The 16,361-nt window shown below is 44.3% G+C and overlaps 1 protein-coding gene across 5 annotated transcripts in view; it reads right to left on the reverse strand.

Annotated features, from left to right (window-relative positions):
* Positions 1 to 2,109: 2,109 nt before the first annotated feature.
* PTPRO (protein tyrosine phosphatase receptor type O) overlaps positions 2,110 to 16,361 on the reverse strand; it is a 149,345-nt gene continuing 135,093 nt past the window's right edge. For all 5 annotated transcript variants that reach the window (XM_044281509.1, XM_044281508.1, XM_044281507.1 and 2 more), the window contains 6 exons: positions 10,799 to 10,933; positions 8,066 to 8,188; positions 7,207 to 7,361; positions 6,456 to 6,591; positions 5,673 to 5,791; positions 2,110 to 2,908 (listed from right to left, as the gene is read on the reverse strand). In XM_044281509.1, coding sequence (XP_044137444.1) covers positions 5,687 to 5,791; positions 6,456 to 6,591; positions 7,207 to 7,361; positions 8,066 to 8,188; positions 10,799 to 10,933 — 654 coding nt within the window. In that variant the 3' untranslated portion in view covers positions 2,110 to 2,908; positions 5,673 to 5,686. The remainder of the gene's footprint in view (positions 2,909 to 5,672; positions 5,792 to 6,455; positions 6,592 to 7,206; positions 7,362 to 8,065; positions 8,189 to 10,798; positions 10,934 to 16,361) is intronic.

A 16,361-nucleotide genomic window follows, 5' to 3' on the forward strand; every position in this document is an offset into this window, starting at 1 on the left:
ACACCAATTTACATTGCGCTGTATTGCTAATGATAAGGTTTCACACAGACAGACCGGATGACAGGGATCGCCACTTCCTGTTAGTGCGGGTGGGTGCCGGCTGTATCATACCGTGTATGGAGCAGGCCCGCTGCAGAGGCCCACTCCATACATCCCCCTGAGGCATTATGACCTAACTGTACATCATAATGCGCAAAGGGATTAATGTTGATGATTATCGAGTACAGCTAATGAAAAGATCAATAAAAAAATATATTTTGAATACAGAATTGTTGACCTACTGAAAAGTATGTACAGTATATGCACTCAATACCTGGCTGGAGCATGAATTACTGCATCAATGCAGCGTGGCATGGAGGCAATCAGCGTGTAGCTTTGCTGAGGTGTCATGGAAACCCAGGTTGCTTTGGTATCGGCCTTCCGCTCGTCTACATTGTTAGGTCTGGTATCTCATCTTCCTCTTGACAATACCCATAAATTCTCTATGGGGTTTAGGTCAGGAGAATCTTCCTGGCCAACCAAGCACAGTGATAACATGGTTATTAAGGCTACTTTCACACTTGCGGCAGTGTGATCCGGCTCTGCAGATTTTGATGTGACTGAAAGCATTTGTGAGACGGATCCGGATGCGGATCCGTCTCACAAATGCATTGCAAGAACGTATCCGTCTCTCCACTTGTCATGCGGACAGATGGATCCGTCTTGTATTTTTTCTTTTCACATTTTTACCGATATGCGCAGGCCAGAAGGACGGATCCGCATTCCGATATTTTGAATCCGGCACTAATACATTCCTATGGGGAAAAATACCGGATCCGGCATTCAGGCAAGTCTTCAGTTTTTTTTGCCGGAGATAAAACCGTAGCATGCTACGGTTTTATCTTTTGCCTGATCAGTCAAAACGACTGAACTGAAGACATCCTGATGCAAACTGAACGGATTACTCTCCATTTAGAATGCATGGGGATATACCTGATCAGTTCTTTTCCGGTATTGAGCCCCTAGGACGGAACTCTATGCCGGAAAAGAAAAACACTAGTGTGAAAGTAACTTAAATCAAGTATTGGTAGTTTTGGTAGTGTGGGCAGCTGCCAAGTCTTGCTGGAAAATGAAATCACCATTTCCATAAAGCTTGTCAGCAGAGGGAAGCATGAAGTGCTCTAAAATGTCCTTGATATAACACAGTAGACTAACACCAGCAATGACATGGCTCTCCAAACCTTCACTAACTGTGGAAACATCACACTGGACCTTAGGCAACTTGAATTGTGTATATCTCCACTCTTCCTCCAGACTGTGAAACCTTGATTTCTATATGAAATGCAAAATTTACTTTCATCTGAAAACAGGACCACTGAGCAACAGTCCAGTCCCTTTTCTCCTTAACCCCGGTAAGATGGTTCTGACATTGTCTCTAGGTCATGAGTGGCTTGACACAAGAAATGCATGTAGTCCATGTCCTGGATACAGCTGTGTGTGGTGGCTCTTGAAGTACTGACTCTAGCTGCAGCCCACCCCTTATAAATATTCCCCAAATTCTTGAATGGCATTTCTTGACAATACTTTCAAGGCTGCGGTTATACCTGTTGCTTGTACACCTTTTTCTACCACACTTTTTCCTTCCACTTAACCTTCCATGAATATTCTTGGATACAGCACTCTGTGAACAGCCAGCTTTGGCAATGACCTGTTGTGGCTTACAATCCTTGTGGAGGGTGTCTTCTGGACAACTGCTAAGTCAGCAGTTTTCCCCATGATTAACTAGCCTACTAAACCAGACTGAAGGACCATTTAAAGGATTAGTAAAGCTTTGCAGGTGTTTTGTGTTGATTAGCTGATTACAGTGTGACACCTTGAGTCTACAATATTGAGCTTTTTTCACAATATTCAAATTTTCTGAGATACTGACTTTATGGCTTACAGCTAATGAAAACCTAAATCATCCACAAAAAAAATAAATGCTTAAATTAATTCACTCTGTGTATACAAACGGTAATTTAAGTGACCGCACCAATGATCTATTACCCAATGAATGAGTGTTTCGCTAGTCCAACAGGCTGTTGAATCACTGAATGGTGCGTGTTACTGGAGAGTGTTAATTGATGGTATGCGGTCTTAAAGTCACATGACTATGAATCACACATAGAGATCAGAGATCAGTTAGCTCCTTTCTTGAAGGTGAAACTCTGGTTAGAATCAAGCTGACCTCCCCTTCTCTGCGGCTTGTAGACCCTTCACCTCTGACATCCATGTATCTTACAGTCTGAATTTTGTAAAAGAGGTCATATTATAGAGACAATTCTCTTCATTATTTTATTTTATGTGCAATTTGCTTGATACATTGTTCCTGCCCTGTTATACAGATGCATCGGCCCCGTGACCGATCCTACCAGTGTCATACACTCACATAGCACAAAGGAAACTGAATACACACAACGGTGAGATCTCTGAGATGTTGGGGCTCCTTACGCCTTCTACACCCTCCAGCCTGGGACACAACACAGACATTGTGCTTCACAAGTTACATAAAACTGTGGGGACGAAGTCTTTACACTCAGGACAGATGCTGGAGAAGCCTCAAGCAGAAGCCTGAAGACTCGGCTTGGAGCGACCACACAGCCCAGTGTCCTCGTAACTTGTGGGAAATGAGGTATAATCTATAGTAAGACTGTGAGGCTTCCAATATTGCACCTGCTCCGTCACCTTGTCCCAGCTCCTTCCTTATACTGGTTAGTGTCTTTATTTAATTTGGTCCTTACTGAAAGAGTTCATGAAGGAAAGCTCTACAAGACACGCCAGGTTTAAGGCTAGATCTTTCCAGGGCTTGACCACAGGGCAGTGGTCTTAGTTTCTACACAACCAGTGAGAGAAGCCCAAAAACTGGAGATGGTGAATGCACTGTTCTCACCTGGAAGAAAGACATACAAATGTCATGTGCTAATCAAAGAAAAAAAAATACATATAGATGTGACATCTTTCTAATCCATGTCCAGTCATATATAATGTGAAATCAGCCAGAGAACCATCTATTGATTAGTTACCATGTGACAAACAATGACGACTTCACCACCATATAGACATGAAGAACCCTCCCCCATGAAGACACCTCCCTCAAAAAGATCCCTTCTCATGAAGACACCTTTTAATGAATACCGCATCCTATGAAGAAGGCTCCCTACAACTGACACCTCCTCATGAAGGCCCCTCCCACATGAAAATATCTCCTTCAAGAGGACACGTCCTCATGAAGAAAACTCTCTCAGTAAGACACCTTCACATGAAGCTTTTCCCTTAAGAAGACCCAACTTCAAGAAGACACCTCATGAAGGTACCACCTTCGTGAGTACTAAAAGGGCTCCATAGAAAAATGGGTGGAGTTAAGATTGTCATAAAAATTGTTAGATAATCGAATAATTCCTAAAGAATTTAAATAGGTTGTCCCATTACAATGACTTATGCCAAATCCTGTGTATAGGGAATACGTGTCTGATCTAGGAGGGGTCCGACCCTCTCTCTACGGTAGCTCCATAGAGTTCAATGGAGTGACAGCATATATGCATGACTTCTGCTCCTTTCAAATAGAAGTACACACGACCCCCGTTATCATGATTGGTGGGGGCTCCAGCAGTTGAACCCCTGCTGATCATACACTTATTCCCTATCCCGTTTATAGGGTATAAGTCCTTGTAATGGACCAAACCATTCAAAATAACTACAGTGGATGCACCTAAAATATATACACACTAATAATACATGAAGTAAATATGTTCAAGAAGCTGGTGTCTTCTCTCAAAAACCCACCATGAGGACCCCCTCTGACATGAATACTGCCGTAGACACATCAGCTCCAGTTGTAAGATTTGCAATGTCCACAATAAACGCACTTCCTCTATATTGTGAGTTAGCATCCTGGATTACCTAGATATGGCACCCACACATGTGCAGTGATTCTATTCCTATTCCAACACATCAACTGCAGAATACATATATAAGTTTGACTATTATATTATCAGTTACTTTGTGTATTATTCATTTTTATGTATTTTAAGTGGGTTGTCACATTACAAGGACATATCTGCTATCCACAGGGAATAAATAATCACCAAGATCCGACTGCTGAGATCCGCACTAATCACGAGAACAGGAGCCCTGTGTTAGCCGTCATAATGGAAAAAGGGGTAACATATGCATACTGCTACTCCATTCAACGCTATGAATTATTTTATTATTTAACGATATATTGTGATGGTCTTAACCCATTCCCTATTTTGCTCTGTATAGAAGAACAGCAGTGCATGTTAAGTTATGTCCTATAATTAGAGGAAGGAGATGGCCCCCAAAATGCATTATTTTATTGGATACCTTGATCTTTAATAAAGATGCATCCTTGGGCTGGAGCTATACCTAGACTTTCTGTAGCACTTTAATAGATTTTAGCTATTGAGCTAAAGTATAAATTGAGTTGTATGCAATTTTGTGGGCTGGAGCTGTTACTCGATAAAATGTGTCAAATGTGATTTAAAAAAAAGTCTATTAAACGTGCTACAAAAAGTCTAGGTGTAGCACCAGCCTTGTTCTATGTGACTTTGCTTGCGCCTGTCAATTTTTCTCCATTCTGACTGCACCCTCATTCTTCCTCATAAAATACATATCTGTAAGAAGGCCCATCTCTTATGAAGAAACCTCCATCAAGAAGACACCTCCTCATGACAGCCCATCCCCTTGAAAACACCACCCAATGTCAATTCTTCCCCCATGAAGGCTCTTCACCAGTTGTTACAAGGTGGGTTCTGTTTAGGGGATGACAATGACTCTATTGTTCTGTTTATTGGGAGCATTTCCATTAGTTCCATATTTTTTATTTTCACGTTTTGGTTTTTACTGTCATCTTATACAGACTGCCCATCTATTCTACGTGAGCAGCTCCAATTTGCCTTCAAAAGTGCTTTTAAAGGGGTTGTCCAGTTTAAGATTAAATAAAGATTATTCAGTGTATAAGCATGGCATATGGACTCAAAGAGAATCTGGATGCCCTGCCCCACCCCAGACCCTGAATAAGCAGAATCCTTATGTCATGCTCCTTCCACTCATGCCCAGCACTAGACTAAATCCATGTGTCCTGTTCCGCCATCTTAGTGCCTGCACCAGGCAGAATCTCTGTGCTTCCAAATCTTTGCTTGCTGTCAATCAGAAACTGAGGATGACAACCTGTCTGGGTTGTGTGAAAGACACACAGTTGAAGGGCTTGTTACAGTTAACAGTGCTGTGTCTCGTAAGGAGCCCTGCACCTGTGTAACTACCACATGGCCAGGACTTCTGCTACACATAGACTGAACGGAATAAGCCTCAATAAGGGGGAGGCACCTGGAGAGCAGCTTTTTATTTTAACAACAAATTAAAACTCTGCCCCTTTCCTCATTGGCCACTTCTCTGCTGTTAAGATTGTTTATAATAACTAAATCCCTTAGAGGGCAAAATAAAGAACTTTCAGGTGGAACAGTAGTTGAAGAAGTCTCCCTAAAGAGATATTTGGGGTTCAATGCACCACATAAAAGCTGGCTGGTGGTTACCTCATGGACTTGATGGATCTACAAATCCATAAAGATTCACTTCCATACTGAGAATATCAACCCCTCCACAGGCTACTGACAAGACGTGGGCCATTTACTCACAATTAAGACGGGCTTTAGGATTTGTGGACATTTTCATAGATGACATCACTGATCCGGAATTGTTGCTTCTTTTTCTTCCACATCAACTGAACACAATGATGAAGAAAGATAAATTGTTCCTGAAAAGAATGAAATATGAGGCTGTTACTAGAACCATAACTGGGAGTAGGGGCAATAACAGACAGAAAAGGGAGGGAATATCATTCATGTGGACAAACATACACACAGGAGGAATTTATCATGCCCTGCACTCCCAGGATTCTGACTTCAAAAAGATGCAAAACAAGGCTTTGTGACTTTTTGGGGCTACTTGTACAAAGATTTGGCAACTTTTTGCATGCTTACACCACTCGCTCTACTCTTGAAAAGAGGATGGAAAATTGGTGGTGTGGTTATAATAAGTATTATAATGAATTTCACTCCTGAAATAACACTGCAAAATGTTTAAAAAGATCCCCAAAAAGTCACAAAATCACTCCAGTATGGGGGTAGGATTTCTAGACAAAAGGTTTAAAGATTCACAAAAAAAAAAAAAAAAAATGCCATTTAATTTAGAACAAAGTATGCCTCAGTACTTACATTCTACATTATACAGTACATACAGATACTTTATAGACATACAGTATAGAGACATACAGTATGATATAAAAAATGTTATACAAAATGTTATAAATTTTACAAATGTATAGCTAGATATAAAGTGTATATATACAAACAGACAGTATAGAGATAAACACTGTCCATATACATACTCAATGTAGACATATAGATACACATACTAACCTCTGTTTGCACCATAGACATCCTGTAAGAGCGCAATTCTCCTACAAGGCCTAGAACATCTACAAACTCATGGTCCCGTATGTGTTGCATGAGGCGATCCAAAGCTATAAATGTTCCAGTCCGCCCCACACCAGCGCTAAAACACAACAGGTGGTAAAAGTGTCAAAACCTGAACCAAATAGCAAGAGTCAACATGTCAATTAAAATCTTAAGGTTTCTACCCTGCCCCAATGCTTTACCCTACAGCTGCTTATACAGAATGGTTGCTGTGGAAGAGTGCAAGCTCATCCGCACATCAGTGCATGGGAGGTGGCAAGCAATTGAACTTTCCAGGAGAAGCAACATGGAGGAACACATTGACAGATTGAGGGGAAGCAGCCTCAATAAAGAGGAATCTTTTATTAGGAAGACTCACAGTTTACTCAATTCTGATAAGAGCTTAAGGATCCTGTATGTGTCTGGTTTCAGTGAAAATTGGGGTTGGTGGCTTCAGTGACATTTATAGGTGCTAGCTTAGGTGATAATTGTCTGTGGAAGCTTAAGAGATAATCGTGGGCGGTGACTTCAGTGATAATTGTAGGTGGTAGCTTGGGTGATAATCGTGGGTGGTGGCTTCAGTGATAATTGTAGGTGGTAGCTTGGGTGATAATCGTGGGTGGTGGCTTCAGTAATAATTGTAAGAAATGGGTTTAGTGATAATTGTGGAAAGTCGGTCTAGTGATAATCGTACTAGTAGACATTAGGGCTTTACCTGCAGTGTACAGTTATTGGTCCTTTGGTTTTGGCTGCTTTCTGTCTCACCATGTACACAAATTGTAGTATACTCTCTGCTGCACTGGCTGCTGGGACGCCGTGGTCTGGCCATGCAGTGAAGTTGAAATGCATAACATGCTGTGAGTCAGCTGCCTAAGAGAACAGAAGACACAATCATTGTCACCGGATCCACCCTCACTGCTGCCATGCTTTGCTTTAGCCATTGCCAGCACCACAAACTCAATACAATAAAAGTCCAAAACTAAATTATAGGTCTCAAAAAATGATAAATGTGTAAAAGAGGTTCACAAACAAGCAATGAAACCTCTGGTAACAGCTTAAACCAATCCTGCTAGGTTACTCCATTAACCTACTGTGCAGCTAGAGGGATGGTGGGTGTAAGGGAAGATATAGGACACTCTGCCTTGTTCCAGGGTAGAGCATGACAATTGGATCAAAGAGCACCAATGAGAGAATCCCTATGTTATACTCCACTCCTGAGGCCCTGCATCCTGTTCCGTCCTCTCAGGGCCTGACCAAAGCAGAATCCTTATGTCATGCTCCATCTTTTCAGGACTTGCACCATGCAGAGTCCTTTTGTCATGCTCCTCAGGGTTTGCACTGTACCGAATCACTGTGTCATGCTCCTCCTCCATTTCAAGGCAATAACTATGCAGAATCTTTTTGTCATGCTCCTCCCCTCAGACCCTGCACTGGGCAATACAAAGTAATCACTTCCTTTTATTCACTTTCACTGTCTATAAAGAAGGTTTTCTAATGATTATAGAATAGCCCCTGCTCTTACTGCATTGACCCAGAGGAATACATGTGTTGACCCCATGCTTCTTAATATTTACCTCTGAGACTCGGAACACCCGCAAAGCCCAGTCTGGCTGCTCTTCCTCAGACACCATTTCCACCATTATGTCTCCATAGCCTACTGGCTCGGCAGTAAATGGCCAGTAATGGTCACACTTTATCTGCAATAAATAAGGTGAAGTCATGAATATGGGAGATTCATATGGAGACTGCTCATTCTTTCTTTAGGCATCCTGTGAATAAAGACTGCTTGCCCAGGCTTTGGCCCTTGGCCCTTGGCCCTTCAGAAATGTGGTGCTCACTTAAGGTAAGCAGGATGATATAGAGACTGGTGCAGTGATTTACAACCTACAGGGTATATACTTGTCATCATTTTAATGGACAAAAATTGGTACATTTCAGCCCTACTCCCAAGAACACCCCTGACCCCATCAAGAATGCCCGCATTTTGGCAGGGCTTGTATAAATTCCACTCCTATTGAGGTCTGGTTCCAGCAAAATCAGCATTCTTGGCATGTATGACAATAACAGATATTTGCTAACTCCCTTAAAAGGAGGAGATCTCCCTGCATCCCAGAGGAGCATGAACGTCTCCTAGGTGCCCATCTTCTCTTTAAAATAAACTTCTGGCTCTCATATCAGGACGTTATCTGCAACAAGTCAAGAAGGTTGTAGATATGGGAATAGGTGAGTAACTGTACAGTATAGTCTGGGGTTTGTATTCTTTTAGAGAGTCTAGTCTAGGCTGTTTTGAAGGGGTTTATGAATTTCAGGATGCGGGAAAACTATCAGATCGGTGGGGTCCTACCTCTGCGACCCCTACTGATCACGAGAATAGTTACCCTGTACTTCTAAGAGCACCTCAAAATGAATAGAGCAGCAGGCTGGGCATGCAAACTACCACTTTATTCATCTCTATGGGAGTTCCGGAAACAGCCGAGTGCTGTACTCGGCTGTCTCCAGGACTTCTGTAAAGATGAATACAGCTGCCTGATCTTCCAGTCATTTTAGGGAGCTCCAAGGAGTAGGCGGTTCCTGTTCTCATGATCGGTGGGGGTCCCAGTGGTAGGACCCCACAGATCTGATAGTTATCCCCTAAACGGTATACCCCTTTAAAGGGACCCTGTCACCTCCAACAAACATCCCAAGCCAGCAGCATTACCTTAGAGTAGCCAGCAGCATGTTTGTAACAATCATTTTCTTCCTGCAGACAGAGAAGCAGAAGCTGTAAAAACGTTCTTTAATCCTCTTCTCCACACATGCTTCAAGTCACGGTCAGGGCCGGTGCAAGGATTTTTGCCAACTCAAGCGAAGCTACATTTTGGCGCCCCCCCCCCCCCCCACGCTTCACCTCTCTTTGGTCCTGGTATCTTCTCTCTGCTTCAGACAATGGCTGGTTTAAGGACCATATTTTTTGCCCTCTAAGACACACCTAGGTTTTAGAGGAGGATAATAAGAAAAAAATATTTTCCATTACACCTCAGGTCAGACCAGCAATCAGACCCCCAATGTTAATCAGACTTCAGATCAGAACCCCATGTCAGACATCATCCCCCAGCCATCAGCCCCCAATGTCAGCCATCAGACCCCCATGTCACATTTCTCCCCCTCCATGTCACATTTTTCCGCCCTCCCCCAGGGTGCGCCCTAAGGCGACCGCTTGGTCTGCCTTATGGTAGCACCGGCCCTGGTCACGGTAACCACGACCCCTTCCCTGCCCCTTCGCTGTGACTGACAGCGCTTATGCACGACAGTTCGGCTGGCTTTGCCGAACTGCCGGCTGTCAGTCAGTCACGGGGAAGGGGGCGTGGTTACCGTGACTTGAAGCAAAGAGGCCGCTGCCTCCGTGACTTCACGCATGTGTGGAGAAGCACGCCGGCAGGGGATTAAAGAACGTTTTTACAGCTTCTGCTTCTCTGTCTACAGGAAGAAAATGATTGTTACCAACATGCTTCTGGCTACTCTAAGGTACTGCTGCCAGCTTGGGATGTTTGTTGAAGGTGACAGGTTCCCTTTAAGGGGTCTAAATTAGTTCATGGTGTTTGGTCAGGGGTCTGTATTTGTTTATGAAATCTAGTGTGTGGTCTGTGTGACTTTAAGAGATCTTGGGTATGGGTTAAATGGGTTGTCCAGGTTCAGAGCTGAACCCAGACATACCCAAAAACTTCACCCAGGCAGCCCCCCTGATGTTAGGATGCTCTCCCTTGCCCTGCGCAAAGCAAGGGCTCTTTTATTTGCAATAACACACTGCCGGGCGGAGGCTTCCGCCCAGCAGTGTGTTTGGTGACGTCACCAGCTCTGATGGGTGGGCTCTAGCGCTGCCCTAGCCATTTTACAGACTAGGGCAGCGCTAAAGTCCACCAATCAGTGCTGGTGACGTCACCAAACACACTGCTGGGCGGAAGCCTCCACCTGGCAGCCCTAAGGAGAGCCCGGTACGTCACCGGAACTCCAGAAAATGCCTTTACCCTGCGCGATTTAGTGCAGGGCAAAGGAGAACATTGGAGCAGGGTGGCTGCCTGGGTGAAAATGAGGACATGTCTGGGTTCAGCTCTGAACCCAGACAACCCCTTTAAGTATTAGAAGTGTGGTGTATTTTAGTTTAGCGGGCCGGTCTGGAGTCTGTGTTTGTTTAGCTAGTCTGGTATGCTGTGCATACTACTTCATGTGCCATTTCTCTGAATCTCCTTGCTGTTCCTTCTCAAAAGTTGGCATGTCTGAGGTAAGAAGCTGCTCCTGGGCGCAGGAGATGAGCAGCTATATTGCTTTACCCTTCTCTTCTCGTTGCACTGGGTCAGCATCACGATGACTTGAGATTTCTGCTGAAGAATCATCTTCCAGAAATCATTCCTGGTGTCAGGCAGGGGTCCCTGAGTTGCAATGTATTCTTGTAAAGAATTGTATCCCTGCATAAGATAAGAAAGATGTGTTATCTATGGTACACCACTTAATACAGTCCCTTCCAACCTCCTGCAGCCACTGTGTATATATAATCAGTCCGGTGTGTCCACATGGACAATCTTCTCTGTAATAGGATAAAGCTGTGTACTATGTAAAATGTGAAGCAAGACATCAGACAGCCCGAAAGAGCTAAAAAGTGTCCATGTAATCATCTGCAATGTGCGCAAGGGCTGGAGCTCAAAATCTCCTGATAAAATTCTGGTTGCCTACAGCTGCCACTTGGGGGAAATGCTCTGCATACAGATTCATACAGCTTACATTGAGATCAATATTAACTCCACAATCACAGAGGAATTAGATGCTGGAAAGGAGTAAGAGCAGCACAATGGATCACTTGTAGACTTGTAAGTTTCTGGTACAATTACACAGTCTTGTTTCTCAGGGTTAGCTCATATCCATTCAGAAGACGCACCATAGATCTCATCATTCCTGCATAATCCAGCTGGGTGATTATGCAAGAATGCAGACATCTATGGGATTTATTCAGAGGAAAGAGATGCACAAATATTGAAAGGATCAAGTGAGTAATTAGTATTAAATGTGCTATAATTGGAGTTAACATACTAACATAGCTTGTGAAAGTCAAAGATACATCCATCCAGTTCAACCTTATATCCTGCACAGTTGATCCAGAGGAAAACAAATTCCAGTTATCCTCATAATAGGGAAAAACATATTCTTCCCACTTCAAATTTTCAATCAGAATAACTACCTGGATCATCGACCCTTCTCCAGAAACTTAGTAACTATAACCTGTAATATTATTACTCTCCAGAAATACACCATAACCACCTCCTCAGGCAGAGAGTTCCATAGTCTCACTGCTCTTACAGTAAAGAATCCCCTTCTACTGTATACTATACTCCATGTGCAACCACACTTGTAATTATTGGAGGTATCACACACTTGTTTATTGCAGCTTTACCTCTGTGACAAAGGAAAACTACTTTTTGAGCATTATTTGTGTACATACAATCTTCTAATATGTTCACTGGCTGAAAGGGATACTAAAATAAAAAGTAATAAAACTTTTATTGGTAAATATTCTAAAAAGCACACAAGGAAAGGGCGCTTGCCCTATGCAGTATCTCAGGCACAGCTTCAAAGAACTTGCTCCTGGGTAGGGAAATGAAGCAGGGTAAGATGACACCAAATCCCCTAATCACACACCCACCCAAGGGATCCAGACTACAAATGACCATGGGTTTATAGCAAATATCACACCCTTATATTGGTAAATCACTTCCTAAGTGGGATTGTTATAAATGTATCTTGTTCAAATGCGAATTTTGCTCGTTCGCGATTTGCTGAACATGCGAACATATGGCGATATTCGCATGCGCCATATTTTTTTGCATAGCACCGAACTTTGACCGATGACACATCTATCAGGTGGGACAGGACAGCCAATTGAGATGTTTTAGCACATGGACACACCCCCTACCCTATAACAGAACCCGATCTGGCAGCCACTTTACATGATGTGTTTTGCCAGTGTAGGGAGAGGTTGCATTTTTAGTAGGGACAGTTAGGTCCCTTTCACACGAGCGAGTTTTCCGCGCGGGTGAAATGCGTGACGTGAACGCATATCACCCGCACTAAATCCTGACCCATTCATTTCAATGGGTCTGTGTACATGAGCGTTGTTTTTCACGCATCAGTTCTGCGTTGCGTGAAAATCGCAGCATGTTCTATATTCTGTGTTTTTCACGCAGCCCTGGCCCTATAGAAGTGAATGGGGCTGCTTGAAAAACGCATTGCATCCGCAAGCAAGTGCGGGTGCGATGCGTTTTTCACTGATGGTTGCTAAGAGATGTTGTTTGTAAACATTCAGTTTTTTATCACGCGTGTGAAAAACGTATCAAAACGCATTGCACCCGTTGCGGAAAAAACTGAACAACTAAACACAATCGCAGACAAAACTGACTGAACTTGCTTGCAAAATAGTGCGAGTTTCACTGAACACACTCTGAACACATCCGGCCCCAATCCGCAACGCCCGTATGAAACCAGCCTTAGGGACACCAAACACTAGCTAATAGGGCCACAAAAGTCCTTTTAAGGACTGGTATAGGTGTGCTATCGATAGCTGTGATATAGAGGTGTGTGATATACTTTTAATACACTTTCTAACATAGAAATTGAATTATAGTGTGTTTGTATTGCGCAGCAGTTGTGTGCAGTTCTGCTGCGATACCGCAGCTAGCTAGAGGGACAAACGCTATTGGAGTAACTAATTGCCTTATACCTTCTATCCCTTCTTCCACAAAATCCTGATTGAGGGGTGCTATATACCTGTTTCAGACAAATACTGATTAAGGGGTGCTATATACCTGTTTCCGCCAAATACTGATTGAGGGGTGCTATATACCTGTTTCCGCCAAATACTGATTGAGGGGTGCCATATACCTTCTTCCACAAAATACTGACTGAGGGGTGCTATTGCTATATACCTTTTTCCACCAACTACTGATTGAGGGCTGTGATACACCTGCTTCCACAAAATACTGATTGAGGGGTGCCATATACCCATTTCCGCCAAATACTGATTGAGGGGTGCTATATACCTGTTTCCACCAACTACTAATTGAGGGCTGCGATACACCTGCTTCCACAAAATACTGATTGAGGGGTGCCATATACCTGTTTCCACCAAATACTGATTGAGGGGTGCTATATACCTGTTTCCACCAACTACTGATTGAGGGCTGCGATACACCTGCTTCCACAAAATACTGATTGAGGGGTGCCATATACCTGTTTCCACCAAATACTGATTGAGGGGTGCTATATACCTGTTTCCACCAACTACTGATTGAGGGCTGCGATACACCTGCTTCCACAAAATACTGATTGAGGGGTGCCATATACCTGTTTCCGTCAAATACTGAATGAGGGGTGCAATATACCTTCTTCCACTAAATACTGATTGAGGGGTGCTATTGGCCTATACCTTTTTCCACCAAATACTGATTGAGGGCTGCAATACACCTGCTTCCACAAAATTTCTGATTGAGGGGTGCCATATACCGTGCCTGTTTCCGCCAAATACTGATTGAGGGGTGCTATAAACCTGTTTCCGCCAAATACTGATTGAGGGCTGTGAAATAACTTCTTCCACAAATACTGTTCTTCTCTACGGACTTAGGCCTCATGCACACGACCGTTGTTTGGGTCCGCATCCGAGCCGCTGTTTTGGCGGCTCAGATGCGTCCCATTCGCTTCAATGAGGCTGCAAAAGATGCGGACAGCACTCCGTGGGCTGTCCGCATCCGTGGCTCTGTTCCGCGGCCCCGTTAAAATAATATAACATGTCCTATTCTTGTCCGCGCTTTGCATTTACATTGACGGTGCCCGTTCCATTCTGCAAATTGCGGAAGGCAACGCGGGCGTCTTCCGTTCTTTGCGGATCTGTGGTTTGCAGACCGCAAAAAAACGGCATGGCCGTGTGCATGAGGCCTTAGGCAGAGGGTAATTTAGAAAATGACAGGCAGAGGAAGAGGCAGATCGTTCTGCAGGGATGGTAGGGGTCGGGCAGGTGCACCAGGCCGGAGTCTAAGTGGGAAGTTGAAAAAGGCGCGTGTGATAACTTCAAAGGGTGCACCAGAGTTGGTTGAGTGGCTCACTCAGCCTTCCGCTTCTGCACCCTCCTCATCCTCTGTATCTGCACCCTCCTCACTCTCTGCTGTCTGCACCCCCAAAGACACCACCAACACCATAGCCCCTCTACTCGAGTCAGAGGAATTATTTTCTCATCCATTCCCAGACCTTACCGATGCGCAGCCATTCTTGGCATCGGATGAGGAAAAGAAGGTAGCAGTACAACAGTACCCAGATCAGCCCAAAGAGGGTAGTTCCCGCTGTTCCTGCCTACTCCGAGATTTCTAATGTCAGTGTTGGTGAAGGTGACAATGATGACGTGTCACGTGGGTGCCCACAAGAGAGGAAGAGGAGCGGAGTTCAGAGGGAGAGACAGAGCAGCAGATAGGGAGGAGAAGGAGGAGAAGAAGGCAGAACTCGCAGTGGACAGGAGGCAAAAAGCAGACTGCAAATGTATCTGGAGCGAGCAGTCCACCATGCATGGTCACATCTTGCGCTCCCAGGACACCGGCACATGACTCCGCAGTGTGGGCTTTTTTTTTAACGTGTCAGCTGCTGATAATAGTGTTGCTATCTGCAGCCTGTGCTGTCAACGCATAAGTCGCGGTAAGCCCAACACCCACCTAGGGACGACCGCCTTAAGAAGGCACCTGGCCTATCAAAAACCCCAGTGGGAGCAACGTCGTCAGAACCCACAAAGCCACACTCCCGGCGCTCCATGTGCTGTTTCTTTCAAATTTAATTAATGCACTGTATTATTATATCTCCTTTCACTATGTTGTTCTACGTATTGTTTCTCTGCTGCCATCTGCTGGCCGGAATTTGTATGCTGCACGCCTTGTTCCTTATCTATAAAGTTTTTCTCTGCTGGGCGTGGTTTTAGCAGCCTTGGTTCTTGTCTCTTCCTGTAGCCATTTTCAGTGCTGCACTCCTTGTGACTAGAGACTCACACCTTGGCTTGTGAAGGCATCAGTTTTTGACCAGCAGTTGCCTCAGCAGTTAGCCTCCGGAAAGACATCCACATGACATCATCTACCGCATTACAGTACTGCATCACTGTATGTTGCTGCTCTGGATCAAATAAACCCACGTTTGATTGCATCCTCGTGTCTACGTCTGGATCCATCTAACCTGAGCATCTGCCGGTCCGGTCTGCTCCACTGCTTGGATACGAAGGTAAGACAGTCACAAGGTCATCATCAGTTACACCTTCATTCGCCTTCATGTGGGGACAGAACAGTCAAAAACTGCCTTAAAGCCTTATACCCCAGTAAATACCCGTCTCAAAGTCTAATGCCCGGCTACAGGTTCCCTCAGAGCCCAGTGCCACACTCAGGAACCTCCCCTGCAACAGGCCCACTCGCAGCAAATCTGCCCGGCAACAGTGCACGTCCCACAAGCCCAAGGGGAAGCACGGTGTGTCCGCAGTAGATATACTCTCGCCTGGAAGTCCTCCACTACTCTCCAAGACACTTTCTACATCCTATATTAACCCTTGCTCGCATGATATAGGAACTGTTCACGCACGCGGGGCCTCCCTCATACCAAAACCCCGCAATTCACTCAAAACACTTTAGGAACCTTATCGGGGTGCCTTATCTGAGTCGCACAGCAATTTTCAGCCCCCAATTCGAAAGTTCATTTTCTTAAAGAGACAGCGCACCTTAAATCAAAATGGCCGAAAATGACCTCGTACAGTTCCCCAGTGATGAAACAAAGCAAATGCAACCTGATACTGATCATTATGAAGAGCTGGAGGTAGAACCCACACTT

Source organism: Bufo gargarizans, chromosome 2 (assembly GCF_014858855.1).
Source record: "Bufo gargarizans isolate SCDJY-AF-19 chromosome 2, ASM1485885v1, whole genome shotgun sequence".
In the NCBI taxonomy this organism is placed as follows: Eukaryota; Metazoa; Chordata; class Amphibia; order Anura; family Bufonidae; genus Bufo; species Bufo gargarizans.